Source organism: Lutra lutra, chromosome 16, assembly GCF_902655055.1.
Source record: "Lutra lutra chromosome 16, mLutLut1.2, whole genome shotgun sequence".
In the NCBI taxonomy this organism is placed as follows: Eukaryota; Metazoa; Chordata; class Mammalia; order Carnivora; family Mustelidae; genus Lutra; species Lutra lutra.
Window position 1 is genome coordinate 53898153 of NC_062293.1, and position 26934 is coordinate 53925086.

Below are 26934 nucleotides of genomic sequence, written 5' to 3' on the forward strand. Positions count from 1 at the left end.
CCGGGTCGTTGACGTCACCGCCAAGTTTGCTGCCCTCCGCGCCCCACGTGTGGTGGCGGCGACGGTCGGGAGGCGGCGGGGGAGCGTCTGCGAGCACAGTGGCGCGGCCGCTGACAGGTCCCGCGCAGCCCGGCTCCGGCTCGCCGCTCCCAGGTGGGGACCGAAGGCAGTTTGGAGCAGCCGGGCGCGCGCGAAGAGGGGTGCACGGCCCGCCGCGGGCCTCGGGTTCCGCTGGGGCAGAGAGAGTCGGTGGGACCTCGCAGCGGGGCGCAGAGGGCGCGCCTAGGCGGCCACGGGCACGAAGGAAGGGACTATCGCTCGCAGCTGTCTGCAGCGCACGGAGCTCCGCGGCCCGGGAGCCTCGAGTGCCCTCCCCGGGACCGAGCGAGGGATGCAGGATCGCTGAGCGGGGACCCGCGCCGAGAGGCCGCTCGGGGCCGGCGCTGAGACGCACGCCTTCGCCGCCGCCGCTAGGACCCCGGCGACTCTCGGAGAACCCGGGCGCCGAGCGCGACCCCAAGGCTCGGGACTCGGGCGAGTCTAAGACGATGGTTTCTTAAGCACCGCACCACGATCCCCTCCCGCCCCCTCGACCGGAGGCAGGGATCCCGCGCGGGGCGCCCGGGGCTCAGTCCCCCCGGGGCAGCTCGCACGGCTGCAGGGACGCACGGGCGATGCGGGGCCCCCCGCAGGAGGTCGCGGCACCCGGCGGAGTCCCGGCCTAGCATGGCCCGCGCGCGGCCCGACGTCGCCTCCGGCTAGGATGGCCCCTCCGGGCCCGGCCGGCGCCCACCCCGCCTCCGCCGAGCCGCTGTCCCGCAGCATCTTCCGGAAGTTCTTGCTCATGCTCTGCTCCCTGCTCACGTCCCTGTACGTCTTCTACTGCCTGGCCGAGCGCTGCCAGAGCCTGGCGGGCCCGGCGGTGCGGCCGTCGGGCGGCGGCGACGAGGCGGGGGCGCCGGGACACGGCGCCCTGGCGGGAGGCCCGAGAAAGCTGGCGGTGTGGCCCGCGGCGGCGCACAGGAAGCGCCTCCTGCAGCTGCGGCAGTGGCGGGGACGCCGGCCGCCCGCGCCGCGCGACGACGGCGAGGAGGCGGCCTGGGAAGAGGAGCCCCCCGGGCTGGCCGGAGGTCCCGGCGGCTCCGGGGCCGGGAGCAGCGTGGCCGAGGCCCCGCCGGGGACCCTGGCCCTGCTGCTGGACGAAGGCAGCAAGCAGCTGCCGCAGGCCATCATCATCGGCGTGAAGAAGGGCGGCACGCGGGCGCTGCTCGAGTTCCTGCGCGTGCACCCCGATGTGCGCGCCGTGGGCGCCGAGCCCCACTTCTTCGACCGCAGCTACGACAAGGGCCTCGCCTGGTACCGGTGAGCGGGCGCGGGGCACAGCCGAAGCGTGGGATGGGGGGACCCCCGCTCCCCTCCCTCCGGGTTTCCTGCAGAGGGCAAAGGGTCCTCAGTGGTTGCTTTTGAGTTGAGGGGTCTCGTCCCCCCCCCCCCCCCCCCGTGCCTTCTGCTTCCAGAGAGGCGGGTGTCGAGGAAGGCGGTGGGAGGGAAATTCTGGCCTTCGTGATTTTTTCTTTAGTCCTGGGGACTTCTTTACCGTCACACAGCCAATGCCATCTTTTCCTCCTGCTCCCTGAAAGTGACCCTGTTGTTAGCTACAGGGGGGGAAAAGGAACTTCCTAAGTGAGAAACCTGTTCCTCAATCATTAGCCTTGCAGTCTACTCCATGCGCTCCCCAGAACGCCTAGTTTTTATTTCTTACTTTCTGCGGAACTAGCCCCTGGGGCTCCCGCAGTCTTTGCCCTCACGTCTTCATTTACCTTGACCCTTGGCCAGATCATTGTCCTGGGTGGTAAGTAATATCGAGACTTAGTAAAAATGTCAAGAACTCGGTAAAGTCTCGGTAGTTGGGAAATATATGTTCGCCCAAGTGCCAACAGCCAGTCAGGGGCTGTAAGGAGGGGCTCCTGGATAAAATAACTTTTGTTTGTGGTGAGGAAATGAGTTTTGGAAGGTGTTCTCTAAATTTAAAGGGAATGCTACCTTGTGTTTTTGGCCTGGCTGAAACTCCTACTAAAGATCTTCAAATAATTCTCTTTACACAAGAGGTAGCCAATTTTTTTTTTCCTTAAAAGAAGAAAAGGGGGAAAAATAAGGATACTGGTTACATTGTGAAAAAGCCTCCTAATAAAAGTTTAGGAAACAAGTGTGATTCGGATCTTAATCTTAAATTTGCCAGTCTTCTCAAATTTAGACCACCTTTAGTAATGGAATCAGCCACACGCCAATAAATCCTGGTGTCACCTGGATTTTATTTGCCATAAAATATTGGCCTGTTTCTTTCCTCTGAGAACAACCAAAAATCACGTGGCGGGAATTTTCATTTTACAAAGTTTCATCTTGTTCATTAAGCATGCATTCTCTGTTATTTTAACTGAAAAGAACATTGCGAAAGTGACAGTACAATTTAGATATATTTCAAAAGTCCACTAAACAAATAATTCATCTCCCAAACAGAAATGGACATGATCTGACAAGCTTATTTACTTGAGCCTGGTCAGGCCCGCCCCCAGGTTGATTTCGGGAGCCGAATTTACAGTAACCTAACTTAGGAGAAAACATTGGGTCCTAAAAGTCAAGTTCAAACATTAAACACTTTTAAAACAGTAACTTTCCATTTGTTGGAAAGAAAAACAACCACCTTCCCTCAATATAGAATATGAATCATTTAAAATCATCAGACACTTAAAAAATCCCCCTGTGTTTCTATCATTTATGTTGTATCCTCTGGGAAGTTCTTATAAAAATGACCTGTTGAATCTGAAAACAACAGGTCCTTCTTTTTAGCACAAAGGCAGCTCTGTTTTTTCCATCAAGGACACAAGAAAGAAGTGATTAAAGACTCCTAAAACTCTTATCTATAGTCGTTTGCATTGAATTGGGCCTGGTATAGTGCTGGAAAGGAACACATTTCAAGTCAGTTTCACGAAAGGTCTAAGACAATGTTTGGCTGTGAGGTGCCATTAAATACGGTGAAATATTTAGTACTAAAACCCTTTATTTTCGTTTTGCCATATAGACCCTATTTCCATAAAGTAGGATTGTTTCTTCTTATTCCAGAAATGAGTATTTGAGGGCACAGGATATCTACAGACCTGGATCTTATTTTCTGTGAGCCTTTCTGAGCTCACGTAAGAGAAGGAAGGTTTCAAGGTAACTAGAAACACAAGTACTAACCAAAAAAAAAAAAAAAAAAAAAAAGGGGAAGTAGACGAAGAAAGGAGAGTTATAAACTTTTAGGTCACTCTCTCTTTTGGAAACTAGATGCACGCTGTAAAGTAAATCTCTCCTTGAATTGTTTCTGCTGGATTCCAGCAGAGGAGTGTTTTAAAGCAATTTATGGTAGTTACAAAAATAACTGTACGGTAGACTTCATGGTTTGCTGAATTTAATTTTCTAAGTGTCGGAGCAATGTCTTTGTTTTACCATTTGCAGTGGTTTTTATTGGATGCATAAATTTAAGTTTAACTCAATTACATATAAAACTCTTACTTAAAAAAAAACTCCTCCACCTATGCAGCCTGGATTATGCAATTATTTAATGAAATTTTGCCACAGTTCTCTTTCATCTTGGCTCTGAACTTGGGAGTTTGACGTTTGCGAGAGAAACTGAAGACTAACTGAAAAAAAAATCTCTTGCACGGAATACTACTTAAACTATGTTAATCGCATGTTACTGCTTGTGTTTAGGTAGTATTTACAGTTAGGGATTTGGTGAGACCTTCCTGAGTCAGCCCCAAATTTGTAGTATGGGATTTTGACCACATACTGCTGACTCCCTATCCCCCCCCCCACGCCCCCACCCCCGCCAACAACAACATGAACAGAAAGAAAACTGCAGCGTTTGCACCCTGAAGTGAATTATGGAGGGAAAAAATGTGTAAAATATTTTTTAGATGCTCATTGACACGGGACAGTCCTATATGTCCAACTCATGCGTTTTTTTCCCCTGGTGACATCTCACAGTTGGCCATAATAGTTCGTTGTGGCAGTGCCCCCTACTGTCCAGACAAAGGGAGAAGTGTGTTGTTAGGAAAGCAGAGGGAAAAGCCATGGAGAATGAGTTTGAGAAAGAAAACAAGGAGGACACCATGGCTGGGATGTTTTGGTAAATTTCCCTCATCAATTTCCACTGGGAGAAAACATAAAGTACTTTGCAAATTGCACTGGGAGACCAGTATAATCAATTTCTTTCTTCCAGCAGGTTGGTAGTAAAGGCAAGAAAGTGAGTTTTTTTCAAAATCCCTTAAGAAAGGAAGTTACTCCGAATTAGTTTAAGATGTCCTAATGTTATTCTAGAACAAATGAAAACAGGCCGATATTTATATGCCAGGAAATTTCTTAACGATCACAGGGGATGCTTCACCCCAGTCTTCTGCATGTGAATGAAACTCCACCCTGATAGGTTTTAAAAAACATTCCACATTACTTAATTTAGCAGACATGATACCAGTGCAACAAATGTTTGCGGCTTGCATGTCATGGGAAAGCAATGCTTTGCAGTGAACAGTCTGCATTTCCATTGTATGGGTGGCGGGTTCATAAAGGAACGTAGGGGATTGTTGCATTTGCTTTAAAACTCTGGATCCTTTTCTGGAATGTCAAATGCCTCTATGGTAGTTCAAAAGCAGGTTAGACGTCAATAAGAAGGCCTCCCTCTCCCTGTGTATTTCTGCGCCAGCAAGGTGTGTTGTGTTGGGTTTTTTGTTGTTGCTGTTAGACAAACGATACCTATTTATAAAGTATTAAAGGTATATGTGTACCCACACATATATGTGTATATATAAGTAACGCTATTATTTTCTGTAACGTTTCCGTCTCGTCTCGAATTTGGGGGCAAGATAGTGTTCCATGTTTCTGAAAGTGCTAGTACTTTATGTGTTCATGTGTTTTCTTTAGGAATACTGGATAATTTGAGTGGAGAAGAGTATCACTAAAATATTTTACTCCATAGCATCCAGGAAGATCAAAGATCACTCAACTTGGGGTTTAGGAGTTGGTTCTCTTCTCCCCCATGTCCACCCCAACTTCATCATAATTTTAAAATTTTCTGGCCTCTAACGATCATTGCCTTGTTTTCCAAATCCACTGAGGAGGCAGATGGAACGGAGGAACTTTCGGTGCCTATCAGGAGAAACCAGCCTTTCTTAGCAGCTGGGAGCAGCTGCAAAGTACCTCCATGTACAGTTTCCCACCCTCCCGAGCGACGAGCCCCTTCTGCACGAAGGGGTGGAAATGAAATTCGAGCCAAGGGAGCTGCAGAGTCTGGCCACCCATGCAAGGTCATAGGGACTGAAGTCCAAAGAGAGCTCTTCTGTCCTTAGAGCAGCATTAAGAACAGTGGGACGGTATGTGGGGTGAGGAGGAAAGCGGGCAGAAGTTGCTTTGGATGGCGAGTCTAGGGTGCTCGTCTATAGGGGAAGAGGGTGCAGTTTCTCTTGGGTGTAAGAGTTCCCAGGAGCTCTCAGGGACGATACACTCTCTATCCCCCCAGAGGCTGCAAACAGCCCCTGTGAGAGGCCGCCGTGCTGTCATTTTGTTAGCTGAACTTCTCCCCTCTGGGCTTAGCATCCCAGTAGACGACTCCCTGTCGTCTGTCCCAGTTCAGACAGCCCAGTTCCTTTTGTGAGTATGTGTGTGTGTCCAAGTGTGCGGGTAAGAACAGGCACCGTATAGGTGTGTAAAGTGATGGAATTAGGAACAGGCAAGTTACTAAGTTACTGTCAAACTCCCGAGCACTATCAGCATTCAGGATATGCAACAGGCATATGCAAACAGCAACAACAAAAACCATGTTTGTTATGGCCTGGAACAGGGAATACCTCGCATGCTCCAATATTCCTTTATAACAATGAGATTTATCGTGTGTGGATACGTTTCATGTGAAAGGCATAACTGTCTCAGAGCAAAAAACGCTCCATAATATGGTCTGCTGCCCTCCCCTTGAAAAGAGAATCCTCCGGCCAAAATATGTGTCTCGCATACATAAGTCTGTTGATTGGCCAGCAAGGCATACATGCCGGATCTGTGTTTTGGAGGGGGTCATGGGAATAAAATAATAAGCCTGTGCAATTAATGACACGAGGGGGCTAACCTTACATAGACCAGATGCTCACATTGCGAGGGGAAGAGTGTCACAGAGCAAACAAACCTCCTTGATATAAACAACGAAAGGGCCTCCCATCTCTAAGGGGGAAACCATGTGAACAACTGCAAATTGCAATTAACCATCAGTCTAACTGCCTGGTCCTGCTGCGAACTTAACACACTTAGCACTTTTCCTTAGGGGGAGGACATCTTCCTCCCCCAAGTAATAGTAACTTGCCTGATAAAAAGTGTCCTTTCGGGGCACCTGGGTGGCTCAGTGGTTTAAAAAGTGTTCTTTCTTGGTAAGTTTCCTGGTGATCCTAGACTCCCCGCTTTTCGCAAATTGGTTTCTGCTGGGGTGATGAGTTACAATTGTGAAAAATGAGATTTCTTTCTGAAGCTATGCCTTTAATAGGGGAATCAGAGTGGTACTGTAACTACATAATGTTGTGACTCCCTGCTCCTCGCATTTGTGACAGTGTCTTAAGGTGCTGCACAGCACGTTTGCTAATTTGATACAGTTTTAAGAATCTCTGTGGCAGATCATAATACAGTTAACAGATAAACCTGTGTGAAACCAGAACTGAGAAATTGAGGAAATGCAGAGTTCAGTGACCTGACCTGAAGCATCTTCCCAGTTGCTGGTCTCTGGTGATGCAACACTTGATTTTTTTTTTTTTTTTTTTTTTTTTTTTTTTTGCATTAGTCAGAAAGGTCATGACCACTGTGCTGCCCCGTGATCCCTTGAGGACAGTATCCCAAAAGTCCAGGCTTGACCTGTTTCAGAAGCTGTCAGATGACAGTGAATGTTAAAAAAAGAAAAAAAAAGAGGGAGTGTTCATTATGAATGAAATCTAGTACTTGCCACGAGCTGTGTGATTTTCTTGCACAGTTGAAAAATAGAATCCTTTTCTGCAGACGGTGGAGGGCAGCCCACTGTGGAGGTGACATGTAGCGCCACCTAGTGGGAGGGAGAGTCAGCAAGGGACCCAGGCCGCCGCTTGAACTTGGAAAAACCTCAGTTATCAGAGAGAAAGTGCTGTTAATTAGGGAAAGCGGGACGGGTCACCTTGGGAAGCACCTGGAGTGCGGATCGCCTGTCTAGCGTGGCTGAGCTGTGCTTTGCCTGTCTGAGCTCACTCCTTCTAGGCAAAGAGTTTATTCTTTGGAGAGAAATAAAAGAGACTTGCCTTCACCATAAACCTGAGAAACAAGAAATAAATGATTAGGAGATTTTTATTAAAAATGCGCATGAGTAAAAAGGAACGCCAGATGCCCCAGATTAGTTTCGTTAGTGTATGTTTCCTCTGTTTCTGAAAGCTGGCCTCAAATGAAAATACTTCCAGATGATTTTATTTTGACAGCAGTAATGCAGCCTTATTCCTTCCTCTGTGGTGTACAGGCTCTAGAGGAGGGTCCCCAGATTCCTAACAGGCACCACATAGAAGCATGTTTAATCCCGAATGCACGGAGACACACTATGAAGATCCCACGCACAGGGGATGGTGTCACAGGAGGTTGCTTTCAGAGTCCCAAAGAGAGAATCCTTCCCGGGACGGCAGCTCCTCTGTGCCCGGGGAGGGCAGGTTGGGGGACAGGGGCGGTGGTCAGGTGAAAGTTACGCAGGGAGGAGGGGAAAAATAGGAACACTACAGAGGAGACCCTGGCAGACCCCATTATAGCCAGGTGTTAAGATTAATACCGCCTTGTTATCACACGGAGATCGTGCAGATCAGAGACAAGAGACTAACCACTAGTGACTAAACACTGTGCGGCACCCTTGATTAGATCCCGATGGAAGAATGGGAATTACAGGGCTAGTCTGTTCATGGAATGATACCAAGATCAGTTCTGGAGTTTGATCCCGGTACGAGAATAATGTGAGATGCTAACTTTAGGGGAGTCTGGGTGGAGGGGTATCGGAGAATTTTCTGCACTTTCTTTTTTTTTTTTTTTTTGTAGAGAGAGAGTGTGTGCGTGAGCAGGGGGGAGGGGCAGAGGGAAGATGCCCAACAGTCAGGGGGCTCAAGCCCAAGACCCCGGGATCATGACCTGAGCCAAAGGCAGACGTTTCACCAACTGAGCCACCCAGGCACCCTGGTGCTATTTTTTTTTTTTTAAAGAGTCTCACTATCTAATACTACTTTAAAACCAAAGGAAAAATAGCCACATCCACAAAGAAGGGAGGAGATGCCTTATGGCATCACGGGCGAGGGCTCTGATCGCAGGACTCTGCTCTGCCCGCCGGCTCCCGTCTCTGCCCTGTCCCTTCTTTCCTTCCGAAGGCCCCCGGCGTGGGCCTGCCGGCGTCCCCTGCCCCTGCCAACACCTGTCGCTTCCAGACATGCTGATCCTTCCCTCAGCTCATTCCCCAGTAGAACCGGCTCATGGCTCCCCTCCTAGTCTCCTGTCCCTGAAACAAACACAGAGACTGTTTCGTGTTTCCTTGCTTCTCTTCTCTTAGGGCTGGTGCATGTTAACGTGAAGACAAAATAAAAAGTCACCCATCCCTGGCCAAATCCTGCTTGTTCTGAAACTTTGGTGATGTCCAGGACAGGTTTAGATAGCACAGAGAACGGCAGTTAGGGGTCACAGGCAAATCCGTCGTGGGCGTCTGGCTCTTTGGCTGCAACACAGGAGAAGCAGTTGTTGGGTAGGGAAGCTGGTCATGGGGCTGAATGATTGCTCTCGTGGCTGAGGTCCGGCACATCTCAGATCTTCTTGCCAGCTTCCCTTTTCTGTCTGCTCACTTGACCTGGTGCCTTTGGTTTACACACTGTGGCTTAGGAGACCAGGCGTGGGAGCAACACAGACATGGAGTGATCCCAGGGTTCAAGGACAAGGAAGGACTGGAGAAAATCCAGCTTCTAGAACACTGGAGAGCCAGGACCTGGGCACCCAGGGGGGTTCTTCCCACTGGGACTACTGAGCCTGGATGTCCCGCGTCATCAGATTCAAACGTTCCGCCTGGGGGACACCCTGGCATTTTCTGCTTCTGGTTTTAAACACACAGTTGTGCATTGGAGATTCTGGTTTACCAGAGTAATGAAAATCTCCCTTGAAACATTGCCTTTGATATTTTTAACAACTGTAAAAATAGTGTTATCCACATTACATCTTTACTTAAGCAAAACAAAACCGGGCGCACTGACTCTTGAGACATGAAAAACCTAATGTTTCCTTTTAGTCGTTTTTCTCTTTCTTGATTGGATCAGTTTTTTTTGATTTTTAGAGACAGAGAGAGTGGTGGGGAGGGGCAGAGAGAGAGACTCCTATTAAACAGACTCCACAGAGCCCAGCACAGAGCCCCACGCAAGGCTTGATCTCAAGACCCTGTGACCATGACCTGAGCCAAAATCAAGTGTCAGGAGGCTTAACCAACTGAGCCACCCCGGTCCCCCACCAATTGGATTAGTTTTATGAACCCGTTTTGTGCAAAGAGCAGGCTAATAATGCTTGTTTCTGTGATTTAATACCATTCTCTATTTGGTGTTTGGCATCTTTCCATCTTAGTCGCTCTACACTTTTCTTCGTGCGTTTTGAACCTTTCTTAAAAATAGCAAAATATTTGAACCTTGAAATGGACGTTTGATGAAATAGAGTCTCCTAGTCTCTATTCCATTGATTTCTGCTCTGCTTTTTGTTCCTTTCTTCTGCTAACTCTGGGTGTGGAGGTTCTTTTCCTAGTTTCTTGAGATGTCACGTTAGGTTGCTCATTAGAGAACTTTCTTTCCTCTTAACGTAGGCACTCGTTGCTCTAAACTTCGTCTTAAAACTGCCTTAAGAGCACGGTGTTCTATCTCTCCATATCCATCATATTTCCAGTTTTCCCCTTGTTATTTTTTTTTTTAAAGATTTTATTTATTTATTTGACAGAGAGAGATCACAAGTAGACGGAGAGGCAGGCAGAGAGAGAGAGAGAGAGGGAAGCAGGCTTCTTGCTGAGCAGAGAGTCCGATGCGGGACTCGATCCCAGGACCCTGAGATCATGACCTGAGCCGAAGGCATAGCTTAACCCACTGAGCCACCCAGGCGCCCTTCCCCTTGTTATTGATCGCTAGTTTCACACCATTTGGTTGGAAAAGATACTTGACATGGTTTCATTCTTAAGTTTGTGAATACTTGTGTCGCGGACCAGCACGTGATGCGTCCTAGAGAACATTCTTCCTGTGCTGGAGGTGAATGTGTGTTTTTGCTACTCTGGTTGGAATGATCTGTGTATGTCTGTGAGGTCCAGCTGGTCTAAAGGATCGTCAAGGTCAGTGTTTCCTTTTTGATCTTCTGTCTGGACGGACGATCTTTTATTTTAAATGGACAGGAACGATTTAGTGACATTTGGTGAGGCCTTACCTTGTGCTGGATGTTACCGCATGTAGTCTGGATATCTTATTAATATGATGACTGTTATTAGATAAATCCTATCACTTTTTGCCTTCTAGAGATCAGGAAAGAGAGGCCGGGAAAGGTGAAGTAATTTGTCCAAGGTCATATAGCCAAGTCAATGGTAGGGCTGTGTGGGATCCTGGGCCAGCCCCTCCCCACCAGGGTATTTTGTTGGGTTCTCAGAATTACCCCTGTGTGGTTCTGCCAGTGGCTCCAAGATTGTGGGGATGGAAAGGCTGCCCATGGGATGGAACATGTCTGATCGTGGTCTTGGACATTTCGTTAGAAAATTGGGCAATGTACTGATATATGGTTGGAAAAATAAATTTTTCAAGGTAGTTCTAGACCTTTGTGAATCTTTTAATCCGTATGGAAAAACTAAAGCACTTGCGTGTTTGCTCAACTTCTCTCTCTCCAACTCTTTTTACAAAAGTAATTTGATGACAAAATCCATCTTCCTGAGTGTAGCAAAATCTTGGCCGTTCATTTGGTCCCCCTCCCCCCGTTAAATACAAACAATTTAACTATGAAAAAAAACCAAAACCAAAAACAAAACCTCTTAACTTTGAAGTGGTCCACATGAGTAAGTTTCCTCCTAAACTGCTGTATGGGAAAGCCAAGATGGTGTTGGACAAGCAGTCGGAAGGCTGGGAAGGCTATTTGCTGCTCCTGGCAGTTGGGGCCGGGTGAGCTGGGGGCTGTGTCTGGTGGCTCCCCTCATCCCGTCATTACATCCCGTCATTGCCTGTAAGAATCCACTGAACACGTGCCTGGTCCTCCTGAGTACGGCTGAGTCACTGCCAACGTCCTGATTTCTCACTCTTCCCTGTGTGTGTACATTTTTTCTCCCTCCCTCCCTCCCTCCCCCTCCCTTCCTTTCTCCCCCTCCTCCCTCCCCCTCCCTTCCTTCCTCCCCCTCCCTTCCTTCCTCCCCCCTCCCTTCCTTCCTTCCTCCCCCCTCCCTTCCTTCCTTCCTCCCTTCCTTCCTTCCTTCCTTCCTTCCTTCCTTCCTTCCTTCCTTCCTTCCTTCCTTGATTTTATTTACTTGAGAGAGAGGCAGAGAGAGCAGGAGTGAGGAGCACGGGGAGAGGGAGAAGCAGACTCCTCATGGAGCAGGGAGCCCAATGATGCCGATGATGCCGGGGCTTGATCCCAGGACCCTGAGATCATGACCTGAGCTGAAGGCAGATTAACCGACAGAGCCCCCCAGGAGAACCCCCTTGTGTACACCTTTTGTTTGACGTTTTTTTTGTTTTTAATTAATTGAGGTATGCTAATACTGCCCATCAGGGCACAACCTAATTGTCACCCCAAAGCATGATTCTGTCTATCTTCATTATTATTTTATTAATCACATCATCTAATTGCTTCACTGGCAGCCGGTCATCATGAGCGCCAAGCCCTTTACTCTAATGGTCAGGTCATTGCTACGTAAGACATCGCTGGTGATGTGAATTTCCTTTGGTTCCAGCCGATAGGATCATAGATTCTAAAGGTTGCTGGAATCAGAGGGTATCTGGGAGATAAAGACTGTCTTGCTTACAAAGAGTCCGCCATGCCTTGCTCAATGTTCAGCTAAAAGACAAGAAGGGGCTTCTAATTCTGCAGTACTGTTCTGGAGAGTACAATTAAGGAACAATTCCGGGGCGCCTGGGTGACTCAGTGGGTTAAAGCCTCTGCCTTAGGCTCAGGTCACGATCCCAGGGTTCTGGGATCGAGCCCCACATCCGGCTCTCTGCTCAGCGGGGAGCCTGCTTCCCTTCCTCTCTGCCTGCCTCTCTGCTTACTTGTGATCTCTGTCAAATAAATAAAGAAAATCTTTAAAAAAAAAAAAAAAAAAAAAAGAAAGAAACAATTCTGTATCCAGAAGACTAGAAGATACAAATTCGGTTTTGGAGACTTGGCAACTATGACAGAAACGTTCCAGAGAATGGAACAAGTTATAGCATTACATTTTGCTCTTTCCAGAATGCATGATTTAAAGCATTGAATTGAATTGAGTCAACGGTCAATTTGTCTTTCAGTGGCTGGTTTTCATCTCAGATGACTTACTTCCCCACTATTTCGGTGCGTATAGATTTGGGGACCCAGCTAGCATGATTGGCCCGTGGATCCTCATGAGTAATTTGTATTTTATGGTTGGTGCCTGCTTGGTAAAGATTAGTAGGGGAAATCCCAGTACAGACAGGAAGAAATTTGCTTTTTCTTTCTTCTTCTTCTTTTTTTTTTTTAAGTTTGCTTTTTCTCTCTTGAGTGTTCAGAGTAGGAAGTAATCAATCAAATTATGGGAATAAAATTCCTTTACCCTTTTTCAGTGTTCTTACTTGGATTAGATCTCTCCTTTCGATAAGAAATATCAAAGTTGCCAGGCGGGTTTGAAGGACAAAGTCAAAAACGATGAATGTGTTTGGTATGGTCATAAATCTTTGTAGATTCTTTCGAAGTTCATGAAGTTTAAAAAAAGAAAACCAAACAAAAAAAGGGTTAAGATATAACCAAAGCTAATTGTGTGCCTCATCATCTTTCTAAACAGGAGCCTCATCTGTTTTACCTTGATAGTTTAGAAGGTTGTGGCTCTAGGAAAATGCTGCAGATATGACATTATTTCATTTCCCAAACAAAGCTTTTGAGTAAACAAAATCTGGCCTCTGTTTCTTTTTTTTTCTTTCTTTTTTTTTTTTTTTTAAATTTCTGGTGGACTCTTAATTATTCTTGTTCTTTGATCAAATGCTGTGGGTTTTTCTTTCTTCTTTTTTTTTTTTTTTAGAAGAATTAAAAGCTACTTGTTTTTCTTTCTAATGAGATCTCACTCTTTCTTCTTGGTGTGGGAGGATTTGGGATACAAAAGTATCTGTTAAAAAACTCTCCCCAATGCCGGAGGGTTATTAGAAAGCCCTGCTAGGGTTTAATGATGGAAACAAAACAAATTGGATCTGTTTTATATTTATCTTGCGGGGAGGTCATGGGGAGCTAATGCCTGTGATAAAAATTCTTGGGATTTTCAGGTGCATTTGCCCTGTGGCAGAGGGTGGCAAGTTGGCGGCAAGCTGGGGAGAAATCGCTTCTCAGCTCTAGCTGGTGGTTACCAAGTAAGAAAGTAGACTCATTATTGCCATACCCTCTGATTTTTCAAAATAATCTCGGAATACTGACTTTTTAAAAAACATAATTGAGAAATGATATAATGATCATGAGAAACCCAAAACAATGCTAAAAACAAAATTGTGCATGGGGGGAGCTGACCAGTCTCATCTGAAGGTGAATGGTGGCTAGTTTATAACCTTTGGTCTGTGGTGAAGATGGAAGGAAGACAATCAAAAAAGCTGGGGTTAAACCCAGAGTTTCCTAAACTGTGAATTATAAGACATGAATTTATAATGAAATCCGTAGTTATTTTTTAATTTTTTTTTAAGATTTTATTTATTTGATAGAGAGAGACACAGCCAGAGAGGGAACACGAGCTGAGGAAGTGGGAGAGGGAGAAGCAGGCTCCCCGCTGAACAGGGAGCCCGATGTAGGGCTCAATCCCAGGACCCTGGGATCATGACCTGAGCTGAAGGCAGGCGCCCAACGACTGAGCCATCCAGGCACCCCCATTGTTAATTTTTAAATGAAAGCCACTATGATAGGATGAAATAGGAGTGTTGATCCCAGGTAGTAATAAGCAAGACAAGGATTATCTTGACAAAGTTGGTTCCGATGTTTACATAGCCATAGATGAGTGGGTGCAGAGAGGGTTAGTTGTAAAATGTATTTGTTACAGTGGCTCTTGTTGGGGAGAAAAGTTTGGAAGACGCTGGCTATTGTGAACAGAAGTCCTGTTAGAGAAATCCAAAATGAATGTGCCTCCGGGTCTCTAGAGAAACTAAGTGCTCCAGCTGTGGAATCACCACCTTAGTCTTCTTCAACCTTGTATCTCCAGGGCGTGAATCTCTCTGCCTGCCTCAAGAGAAACTGACTGCTAATTTAATGAAAAACTGGCCCTTGGGTCAGAGGTCAGCAATATACTATCAGAGGGCCTGATAGTAAATATTTTAGGTCCCCGCGGGCCTACCCCCCCCAACACCATGCCCGGGCGGAAGGTCTCAACCCTTGAGCCAAGCTTTTGTCGCGGAAAAGCACCCTTAGTTAGTATGTAAATGAACAGGCTGGGCTGTGTTCTGATAAAACTTTATTTGCCAGAACAGACCTTTGGCTCACTGCCAATAGTTTGCAGCCTTCTAGGGTGGGCGCAAGGCTTTGAACTGGTTGATTTCCCTTTCTTTACTTAATCTTGTTACTGGCTGGTGAGTGGCCTCCACCGACCTTCATGGTCGCAGCGCATGCGGGGTGTGGAAGTAACCTTGCACCTGAACCCAGCTCAGACGGAGCAGAGCTCCTACCTGCAGAGCAGTGAACTGCGAAAAGTTGGGTGAGATCTGCAGGTTTAGGATGGTGGCATTTCACGTCAACGGAGTTGATCATACACTCAACTACACACATTTTTTTGGAAGAGAGACCGCATGAACAAAAATCAAAGGGAACCTTTGGTCGTTTTCCCAAAAAGCTTAAGAATCTGTTCTGATGTTTCCTTGACCTTGTACTTGAGTGCATTTTCGGTTGATAGATCTACCTCTGTGTCTCCATTTTCCCTTTAGTCTTCTGGGTGCCCGGTGCATCCCGCAAAGCCTTTAGAGGGAGGACGCCAGGAGGTCATACTTCCCCAGCTGATCACCGTGAGGAGAAAGTATCCCGCTGTGTGGTTGAATTCAGTATTGTCTTTACAGATGAGGGGTGAGACATCACGGCTGGAACCAAGCATGGGGAAAGAGTTGTGAGGATTAGTAATTGGCGTGTGGGGAGGTGGGCTTTCTTCTAGATCAGCGCTAACAGAAGTATAATGGGAGGGGCGCTTGGGTGGCTTAACCTCCGATGCTTGACCTCAGGTCAGGTCTTGATCTCAGAGTCATGAGTTCAAGCCCCACACTGGGCTCTGTGCTGGGTGTGGAGTCTACTTAAAAATATATATAATATATTTATAATAATAATTAATATCAAATTAAGTATTAATTTATCATTTAATTAGAAATGATTAATATTAGTGATCATTGGTTGATTGTTAAATTATTGATAGCAATTAATATAAATGCTTATTAATATTATAATGAGTATTATACATAATATTTATATATATAAATGGGAACCACATTGGGCATATTAAATTTTCTAGGGGCCACCTTATAAGTAAGACTGAAGAGGTGAAATTATTTCAATAATTGTTTGATTGAAAGCCGAGACGTCAGAAATACGATAATTTCAACAGGTGATCAAAAACAAAGTCTTCTAGATGAGATATTTTGCATTTTTCCTGTAGAGTCTTCCAAATCTACTGTGTGTTTGATGTTTGCAACATGTCTTCCTGAGCCCCATGAAGCTGGTGGCCACCATATTGGACACTACAGCTCAGGAGAGGCTGGTGGCCGCCATATTGGACACTACAGCTCAGGAGGTGGGAATTGGGGAGTAGGTAGTGGGAGCTTCTAGTGGAGGACTGAACAGATGGCCTCAGGTTCTGCTGTGGACACCTAATCCCAGGTGGCATAAGAAAAAGGGGGAAGATGCAGATGGAGCTGGGTGGCTATCTCAGAATCCAGAGGACAATGACGGGGGCTTGATCTGGAGCTGGGCAGTGGGTATGGGAAACGGGAGAAAGATTTGCCAGAAATTTTGGTAGTAGGGATTACAAAACTTGGTATGGACTACAAGACATGAAGGAAGGAGGAGAAACTGGAGGGTATTTGAAGATTTCTGGCTCAGATGTGTTCCTGAGGACCTGCGACGATGGTAAGGAGCTTGGAAAGAAGTCACGGGCCCCGATGAGAGCAAACATCTGTGTGTTAGGCATGAACAGGAAGGGCTTCAGGGTAATAAGCAGGAGCTCATGACTGAGGTCGGACTTGGGAGCCACGTAAGGCATGACTGCTGAAGTTTTGTCAGCCGTCACATAGCCGAGAGGTGAAAATGTGCTTCAGAACACAAGGAGTGGGGCAAAGAGAACAGGACCAGGAAAACGTGTTTATATCTTTAAATTTTTTTTAAGATTTTATTTATTTATTTGACAGACAGAGATCACAAGCAGGCAGAGAGGCAGGCACAGAGAGAGGGGGAAGAAGGCTCACCGCCGAGCAGAGAGCCGATGTGGGGCTCGATCCCAGGACCCTGAGATCATGACCTGAGCCGAAGGCAGAGGCTTTAACCCACTGAGCCACCCACGTGCCCCCGTGTTTATATTTTTATACCAAGGGCATATAGTATCTATGCAGAAAGTGTAGAGTGGGAACCGTGCTGATGTCTATTAATTTTCTTTGAAACACATTAAAAAAGATACGAGGGTGAATGGATAAGGTGATGATACAAATAGAGATTTTTAAGGAAAATACATATTTAGAATTTAGTTGGAAGGCAGAGGGCGTTTGCTGCAGCATTCCTTCCAGTTTTTGCGGTGTCGAAAATTTTCCCAACAAAGTGTTAGCAGTGGAGGGGGCGCGTTTTGCGATCAGCGGTATCAGATGCTGCAAAAAGGGGGCAATAGAGGTTTGGGATGATGGAGGAGTGTTTGTCTCGTCGGGTAGGAAGTTACTGGTGACCCTGCCCCTGCGACCTGGTAGGTGGCTGTCACATGACAGACGCCAGCCAGCGGTGGGTTGATGAGTACATTGAAATGTGCCACAAGACTCAAGGTAGGTAATGAACTTGGCCCCTGTGTCTGTCTCCCTCTTCTTGTCTGGAATGGAGTCAGCTAGTGGGGTCTTCGTACAAGGCTTTCTGGCCATGACAGAGAGTCCTCATGTAGCTAAAACTGACCTTTGTAAAAGGAGGGCTTAAAACGTGCTCTGTGGGCTTTTCGTTTGGTGGTTGTATTTGTACATCCTGCCTTCTGCCTGTGGTTACTTAGGTGTGGTGACCTGATCATGACTTTCTTTTATCAGAGGCTCTTAGCTACGACTTTTTTTTTTTTTTTTTTAATGGATGCTTAAGGCTCTCAGCATTGATTATGGAACACAAGTAGTGTTGATATGCCTGTTTTCTTGGAAATCTTGGTAACTTTCCAAGGCAGTGCTGCACCAGCCTATTTGAAACTCCATTGCAAGTGTGGAAGGGAAAATGGACTTGCTTTACGAGCCTCCTTTTGCACACTCGCTTGAAAGTTCCGTGAGAGAAGCAAGACATTTAACTGCTTCGTGTTTCCTTGCTCTCTCATCAACGCTGAATTTTTTTTTAAGTTTCAGCCATCAAATAGTCTTCCCCATCAATGACATCATCTCATTTTTTCACTGTGCACACCAGGTAACAGACGAGTCATGTCCCACTCCTGATACTGTCTCCATGGTCAGATGATGATTCTTTAAGCCAGGGGTTTCCAGGAAATTTCCTGAGACCCTCAATTTACTCCCCTTTCAGTTTCCCCCATAACTGTTGTCCACTCAGTCTTTTTCAAAGAGAAACATTGCCCCTGTTTCTGGATACTGAATGGCTACACTGTCTTCATAGGATCTCATGAACTGTGTCATCTATGTACACATTATCAAAGTCGGTGCCCAGGGTTATTCTGTATGGTGATGCTAGTTTAAACATAAGGCGTTCGGAAAGACAGGTGGTATTTCAAATATGGTTTCTTATAATGATTGATTTCTCAGGGAGAGGAAACATGAAAATTACTAATCAAATCATACAATATATGAGTCATGCACTGCAAATGTTAAAAGGTGATGTTTGTGAAATGCTTAGAAATCCGCTTAGAAATCCGCTGGACCTTCTCATTCACAGGCATCCCCTTGATCGTGTAGCAGACTGCATCAGATGGATATATTGTAGTTTGGCTCTATTTTTAAAAGCATGCTTATCCCTCCTTTATAATAAAAAAAATACAGAAACAAAAACAGACAAACAATATTTCATTTAAAGGACTCTCTCCCCATATATCGGCTTGAACATGTGAATTGTTTGTGCCTGTTACCATAACCGTTGGAAAGGTTGGGTGAAATCATTGCCCTTCAAAACAGGAAGTTCTTAAAAAATTGAAAAGTAGTGAGCTATGGAAGCAATTTCGGTATATTGATTTGGGCGTCTGACTTATGTATGCCTGTTATCAGAATGTTGTAAAATATGCTAGCTTCGTTTTGAAGGGTTGGGCAAAATCATTTTCCTTGAAAACAGAAAGTTCTTTTTCTTCCTCCCCAAGGCCTCTAAAAATCTGAACTATTGAACTCAGATTTGAGTAATGATGTACGATACTTTGCCAAATGAGTCTCTTCCCTTTTTATAACATCCATCAGGAAAACGAGGAAGTGTCTCGCTGGACAAACGGTTTCCCAGGAAAAGCCTTTTTGTGTGTTTGCTTAAGTCAAGGTAACTTTAAAAATCAAAGGAAAACTTGATATGGTTCTCGGGTGACATTTACGGAGCGAAAAGGCTGGAGTTTCTGGCTTCCCTTCTGTAGCCACAGAGAAAGTAGGACAGTAGTTAAAGGAAATTAGTGTCGTCTATAATCAAAAGAAAGCAATTTGCACTGTTTCACAGCATGTGTTCATATAAAAATGACAGAGATAAGAGATATTTCACATATTTGTGGTTGTTTAAAATGCTACTTCAACAAAACATCAAATGTATTTTAAATATTTTTGTGTGTGTGAAAAATCTGAAATATTTAGGCTCAGAATGGCACGACTGGACTTGACCGTTATTATACTTAGTTCCTGTTTGGAATGCATGGAGCTCGCTAGTACTAAATCGCCGCCCCCTGGAACCTGAGCTTGTTTATTCTTGGTGCCCAAATAAATACCTTGTTATTAAGAAAAAAAGCGTCCTGTCGTAAAATCTCATCATTAGCATTGGAAATGACCCCCTGGGTTATCTAGTGCAATAGTTATCTGATAGACCAAAGTTTATTAAAACAGCTTCAGGGCTCTTATCAAGGAGTGCTGTACAGATAGGGCTTCAGAACACTGATAAAACACAACTTCTTTGAAGAGCTAAATATTTAGTCCCTCGGTTGCTGCTTTTGCAGACCCGGCTGCCAAGCTGATTCACATCTGTTTATTCTTTGTTCCTGGGACTAGGTGTTTTGAGACAGTGTAGGGTGTGTAGACGACTTTACAAATAGGATTTTATTAGCTCGTATTAAAGTTTATTTGCCTATCAGCAAGATAATACGGTCTGCTCTGCTGTGAGGCTTGTTTTGGAAACAGGAACGTGTGCCAACGTAATTAATATATTAGGAGCCCATTGTCGGATGATGCCAATCACGTTTGCTTATGCAGATTTTGGGGCACGAGGAGCGCGGCATGAATGCAGAAAACAGCAAGCGCTCAGCTGGCGCTAGCAGTGCAGGAACAGGCATGCCCGTGTGCACACACATGAGCTCAGCTCTCGCCAGCTACGTCCGTTCACTGCCCTCCACCCCAGTCACACGCACCCCTGCCTGGTAACCCGCTAGATGCAGCCCTTTGGTGCTCACTGCCACAAGCAAACTTTAGGGCTCTGTCAAGGTCAAGCATCCTATTGTAGGACGAATGACTTTCTTAACCATGGAAGTGTGTAAAACTGTACTACCGTTATTACTGGGTTCATATCTTTTTAAAAATGTGGCACGGACAAAGTTGAGAGCGTAATACTCTAACTCCGCTATCCCCACGGGCCCTGTGGTTTTTACTGTGTGATTTTATATAGTGCGGTGATTTTAGGAATGCGCCTGTTGGAGTTCACAGCGCCCCTGTGTGTGCGCTCACCCATTGCAGAAAATGCAGCAAAGGCACTAAAGACTGTCCTGGTAACCGGTCTGAAGTGCTGACTCCCAGAATCCCAGACATTTTATTCATTGTCACACAGTTTTTTAAAAATGGTTTACCTAATTTGGTTCAGGGTGTATGTATAATTTCTTATGATTTTATCATTTACAGGAACAGTTTAAATATTTTCTTTTATAGATTTTATTTATTTATTTGGGGGGGGGCATGAGCTCTGGGGCTAGGGGCAGAGGGTGAGGGAGAAGCAGACTCTCGACTGAGCAGGGTGCCTGATGTGGGGCTCGATCCCAGGACCCTGAGATCATGACCTGAGCCGAAGGCAGACACTTAACCAACTGAGACACCCAGGTGCCCCTAAACATTTTCTAACTACATTGTTAGTCCTCTTATAAATACTGTGATGACTTCTAAGTCCCCCTTTAAGAACATATCATAGGGGTGCCTGGGTGGCCTGCTCTGTTAAGTGTTGGACTCTTGATTTTGGCTCAGCTGGTGATCTCAGGGTCCTGGGGTTGAGCCCCACCTCTGGCTCCATGCCCAGCATGAAGTCGGCTTGGGATTCTCTCTTTCCCTGTCCCTCTGCTTCTATCCATGTGCTCGCTCGCTCTCTCAAATAAATACAATAATTTAAAAAGAACACCTCATTTACTTGTCATTTAGCCTTCAGGTACTTTTTAATTTGGGGCTACTATAAATAGCACTGTGATGGCTATCTTTGTTTACAGTTCTGTTCGTTACATGGAGTACAAGTTGTTTAGAAGGAACTCCCAGAAATAAGATCAAAAGGTCAAAGGCTTTGGATGTTTGATACATTTTGCTAAGTCGACTTTCAAAGTGATTGCACAAATGCATACTCCCAACAGTATTGAACAGGTGGAGTGTGGCAAACTTCCTATGTGTCCACCATTTTCAAACAACAGAGAGAAAAACTTCATTTAAATGGAAAAAGGTGTTCAGTTATACAAATGTCTTACATTTATTTTTATAAAAAGAGACACAGTGCTGGGCGTCTGGATATTTTAGAGTATATAGTTGTGCGGGATGGTCAATGAGTCTCCAACATATCTAATATTAATGTTAAAATCTTTTTCTAGGTATTTAGACATCCTACAGCTCATACATTTTGTATACTTAATATAAATGGCGAATTTCACTACCATAACGATGGAAAATCAATTTTTTTTAAGATTTTATTTATTTATTTGAGAGAGAGAACAAGTGAGAGAGAGTGTATGAGCAGAGGTGGGGGGAGCAGAAGCATAGGGAGAAGCAGGCTTCCTGCTGATCAGGAACCCCAATGTAGGGCTCAGTCCTGGACCCCAAGATCATGTCCTGAGCTAAAAGCAGATGCTTAACCGACTGAGCCACCTAGGTGCCCCCAATTTCTGTTTTTAATACATGAACTAATTCAAACGATTGCCATACTTGCAAATAATTATTTATGTTGCCATGGTGTTAACTCGATTCTGGTATTTTACTATAACAAAACTGTGGTGAATTCTTCTTTACTAATCCTTGAATGTTTACCCATGATTATTTCCTTAGGATAATTTCTCAGAAGAAAAATGTTGGGTAAAATGGCATATACATTTTTTACGGGTTTTGACAGAGAGTGCAGAATTAGCTTTGGGCAAAGTTACACCAAATGCTACTGGTGGGGGTGTGAGAGAGTACGTTTGATAGGGTTCTAGATTAACGGCCATTCTGAGAAATTCGTGGGTGTGTATACAGAAGAAATACATGTATACACAAAAGCTGTTGTCAGTATTTCTTGGGATCTTTACAAGAGTCATCAGACATGAGAGTTGAATTAGACTGTACCTGAACTTGATGTCTGTGGCAGTCATATTGACTGGGGTAGAAAAGTGTTTTGTGGTGAAGAGGTCTGGGTCTACTCTGGCTTTGTCATTGTTTAGTGAACTCATACCAGGCACTTGGTTTCCCTGGGACTGAGTTTTGTCAAAATAATGTCAAACTATGTGATTTCTGTTCACTCCCTTGGTCTACAGTTGAACCATTCTATGGGTATTCTGGACTGTGCTGTGTGAATAGAGGGGAAGCTTCTAGATTTTTCTCTCATGACCAGTATTCTCAAGCTCCCATTCTTCCTTTCTCTTAGGAGGGCAGTTGGCTTGGCTGGTTCCCTTCACAACCAGACCTAAAGGTTCTTCGAGGTGAAAGGCTGTGGGGAAGACATCTGGAAAACAACCCTGTGGACCTGTTGGAAACACAGCCCATAGTAGCTTAAAGGATCTCTCGCCTAGTCCAGGCTAGGCTGAATCAGGAGTAAGATACCTAAGTTCCACTAATTACCAGCATGCTGGGTGGGCCATTGCCCCAACACATGCCTGTTCTAGCATCTAATACTAGATAATGGAAATTGTGTTAGTGGCACTGGTCCATTTAATGGCCAAAAAAGAAAAAAAGAAGAAAAAGGTAAAGTAATTGCTTGTACTCAGAGTAACTGAGACAGCGTCCCTTGATCTCACATGCTGGAGAGATCTTAATTAAAATGGGTGCTGGGTGCTATTAATGGTTGTGGGATACGTCCAACACTGCTGTGGTGGTTTTGAAGATAGGTCTACAGATTCTTGATACTCCTTCCTTTAAGAGATGGATCTTGGTCCTCCTCCTCTTGAATGTGTGCTGGGCCCAGTGACTCACCCACAACAACAAATTCAGTATGGCAGAAAGGATAGAACGCTGCTTCTGGGGTTTCCTCATTCAGAGACTACACTTTCTAACTTGGGTGTGTTCTTGTCTCCGATGACTTGACATGGGGAAGTGAGCTGCTATGCTTTGTGAGTAACCCTGTAGATATGCCCATGTAGCAGGGAACTGAAGCCTCCTGCCAACAGCCCCATTAGTGACTTTAAAATGGATCTTTCAGCATAATCAAGCCTGTGACCTACCGCAGCCCTAGCTGATAACTCGCCTGCCATCTCAAGAGATACCCTGAGCCAGAATTACCCAGATAAGCTGCCCCAGGACTCCTGTCCTGTCAGAAACCCTGTGAGATAATCAGTCTCTGTTATTCTGAGTCAATAAGTTCTGGAGTCATGTTATATGGCCGTTCCTAACCCAACCCTCCCTTCCCCAGCACCATTCATGAAGCCAGGATTTCTCAAATCTAAGTGGGCATCAGAATTATCTAGAGAGTGCCTTAAAACACAGATTCCTTTGATGAAAGAAATTAAAGAAGACACAAAGAAGTGGGAAGATAGTCTATGTTCATGGATTGGAAGAATTGATACTGTTAAAATGTCCATATTACCCAATGCAATCTACAGATTCAGTGCATCCTGTATCAAATATCAGTGCATTTTTCACAGAAATAGCAGAAACAATTCAAAAATTCATATGTAGCCATGAAGGACCCTGAACTGCAAAAGCAATCTTGAGAAAGAAGACCAAAGATGGAGGCTTTACAGCTCACTCTTTACCAATACAGTCTCTCTCCTTTCTTTCCTCTTATTGGCAGGCTCCTTGCTAATCCTTGGCATGATCTTGCACCGTCTGGGAGTGGCTCAGGCAAATGCAGAAGGAGCTAAAATCTCTGAATGACCCATTGAATGGGCTGTCAGGTGCATGGGAGAGAGTTGAAGGTTAGGAAAGGTTTTCTAGGGCGCCTGGGTGGCTTAGTCGGTTAAGTGTCCACACTCTTGATTTCGGCTTCAGTCATGATCTCAGGGTTGTGAGATCAAAATCCGTGTCAGGCTCTGTGCTCAGTGGAGAATCTGCTTGAGATTCTCTCCCTCCACCCCTCTCCCCCCACTCACGCTCTCTCTCAAAAGAACAAAAAATCCGACGTTTTTCTCTGACAGAATCACCATAATTAGAGACAGAGAGAGAGCAAGAGCTCCGTGACTGAACTAGGAATCCACTGGGTGTGAACTCCTTTACACATTTGTGTGGTCTGGCTCCTTCTTGAGAGTGCACGCGGTTCCACTTATGATGTCTTGCAAATTTAGCAAAGGATAAAATCAGAACGGGAGCCTGGGAATTTAATTTCCTTCTGATCTCAAGTGCCATGACCCAACTTTTTGAGCCTCCAAAAGATACTTTCTTCCCTCTCAGCACAGAAGCTTGCCATTCGGTGGGGGGATTTGGGAAAGAGTCACAGTATGGGATAGCATATGCAATGTCAGGTGAGGGGGAGCAGACGGCACATAGCAGAGAATTTCAGAGCTTGAGTGAGCAGGGGAGATCCCTGTGTGGTGGGGCATTGAGGTAAAACCTCCCGAAGGAGGTAAGATCTTTAAAAATGGGTAGAAAGTAGATAAGCAAGAGGACTTTGGGAAGAATTCCGAGGTGAGGGAGGCAGGTACACTCGGGCGCTGTTGCACTGTGGAGGCGAGAAGATTCATGTAACTGGGTGGCTGTTTTGTTTATGGAGAGGATTAAGAGATAAGACAAGAAAGACAAAAATTAGAACCTCATGGTGGGGGATCTGGGACGTCAGTTGGAAAATTCTGAAATCCTTTTCTACGGAAATAGGGTAGCTTCAGAGCAGGGTAATGATGAATGCCCTTGCATGCCTTAGGAAGATGGATAGGGCCGTGAGTGTAGACTGAGTTAATCAAGGGGGTGTTGGGTATGGGGTAGAACTCCCACCAAGGAACCACTTCTGTCTTCGGGGCTAGAGCTAGTGAAGCGCGCTGTGGTAGGATACCTGTTGCATGCAAGAGGGCAAATCATCCCCATTTTGGGGTCTAGTTGGCTTGGGAGAATTATAAGGAATTAAAAGCAACTCTTCCCAATTTTTCATCCTAGAGGTATGGCGACGGGTGAAGGCAAGTGAGCATGGGTAAAGAGTTGTCGTTGTAGAGGCACAGAGTGGTCTGGGGGTGAGTTCCGGGGGGAACCTTCATCAGACAGAGGGGTCACGCTGCAGTGCAGACTTGGAGCGATCTGTTGGAAGTCTGAGAACACATGAGGCATGGATCGCACTTTGAAGAGAGGACGAGCAGGAAGCCTTGTAAGAAGTCTTAGTGGAGCCATTGGGATATTTTAAAATGCGTCCAGGAGGTCAGATGGAGGCTCAGTGGGATGCCAGGGAGGACGGTGTTCATCTTAAATGCAGACAGGCGGGAGCTAGGAGAACCAAGAACAATAAAGATCGAATGGGTCTGGCAATTAGGAGGTCAGGGTGAGCAATCTGAGGGGCATTCAGTATTTTGACTGAAATCCAAGTGTAAGAGGAAAACCTTTAATGGGAGCGGGTTGTACTCTTTCCCCAGGACCTCCCGAACTCCAAGGCCACACATAAAAATCCCCTCCTGCCCACTGGGATTGGGCTATTAAATAAGCAGGGTCTTGTGAAAAGGGTCATCACTGTTCTGCAATTCAATATGTAACCTTCTAACTCACTCTTTTCACGTCTCCTATAGCCTTAACAGGACAGTGAGTTCCTCGAGTCTGTGTTTTACTCAGTTTTTCTAAAAAAATATGTTTCCTGTGGTTTCTGGCCCAGTGCCTCACACCTGGTAGGAAATCAGAAACTAGCTGTGGAATTCCCTGGCTCCTTTATTCCTGCAAAATAAGAGCTTGGTCTGAAGATGAAGCAGGTGAGGTGACTTTAGCAGATGAAGATGACCTTAATCACTGCTGGGCAGTCTGGACATCTCCTCTAGGGAGCCCAGCCTCTATGAACAGAAGCCAGAGGTTCAGTAACAGCCCTTTATTAGCCATAGAATCGAATTCACTGGGGCAGCTCTCCCATCCCCTTGGCTAGCTCGTGGCTTTTCCTCAGCATCCTAACTTGCTTTAAGCCTCCACTGAAAGTTTCCAAACACGTTAGTTCTCCAGTTCCCTTCAGATTGAAGTCCCACAAGAAGGAGGTCCAACTGCTCATCCCCTAGGAAGGAAAGTGTACAGGGACACTGTGTCTTCTGGAACACAGGACACCTGTGTTCTGCTCCTGAACTGGCCTTGGCTTGTGCAATGGATTGATTTGGGACAAGTCAGTTCCCCTCTTTAGGACTCACTTTTGTCCTCCCCAAAAAGGGTTTGGCTCAATACTTATGGGCCACATTTGGTCATCTTTAGGGACACGGTCCGAAGAAATTCAAAGAAGTCAAAAGAACAGGGTAAGAGGATGAGGAGAACAAAGCTGAAGAGACATGGGAAAAAAGTACCCAGCAGCATTTTGTTACTTAGGAAAGCATTTTCCTGGGAAGCTCGCTCTTCTCTTCTTCTCTTCTCTTCTCTTCTCTTCTCTTCTCTTCTCTTCTCTTTTCTCCTCTTTCTTTCTTTTCTTCTCTTTCTTTTCTTATCTTTTCTTTTAAAGATTTTATTTACTTATTTGTCAGAGAGAGAGAGAGAGAGCACAAGCAGGGGGAGCAGCAGGAAGAGAGAGGAGCAGAGTCCCTACTGAGCAGAGAGCCCGATGTGGTACTTGACCCCAGGACCCTGAGATCATGACCTGAGCCGAAGGCAGAGGCTTAACCCACTATGCTACCCAGGCGCCCCTTGTTTTCTTTTTTTAAACAGCATTTTAGTATGAAAAATTGCAATATGTAGCAAAGCTGAAAGAATTTTACAGTGTGTGTGTACCAACTCATTGGCTAGATTGTCCTTAACATTTTATTTTACTTGTTGTATCACCTATCTTGCCATC

General features: G+C 45.6%; 1 protein-coding gene across 1 annotated transcript in view; it reads left to right on the plus strand.

Moving 5' to 3' along the window:
* Positions 1–742: 742 nt before the first annotated feature.
* The window catches only part of HS3ST3A1 (heparan sulfate-glucosamine 3-sulfotransferase 3A1), a 92073-nt gene continuing 65881 nt past the window's right edge, over positions 743–26934 (plus strand). Inside the window, exon 1 of the mRNA XM_047708926.1 lies at positions 743–1362. Coding sequence (XP_047564882.1) covers positions 764–1362 — 599 coding nt within the window. The 5' untranslated portion in view covers positions 743–763. The remainder of the gene's footprint in view (positions 1363–26934) is intronic.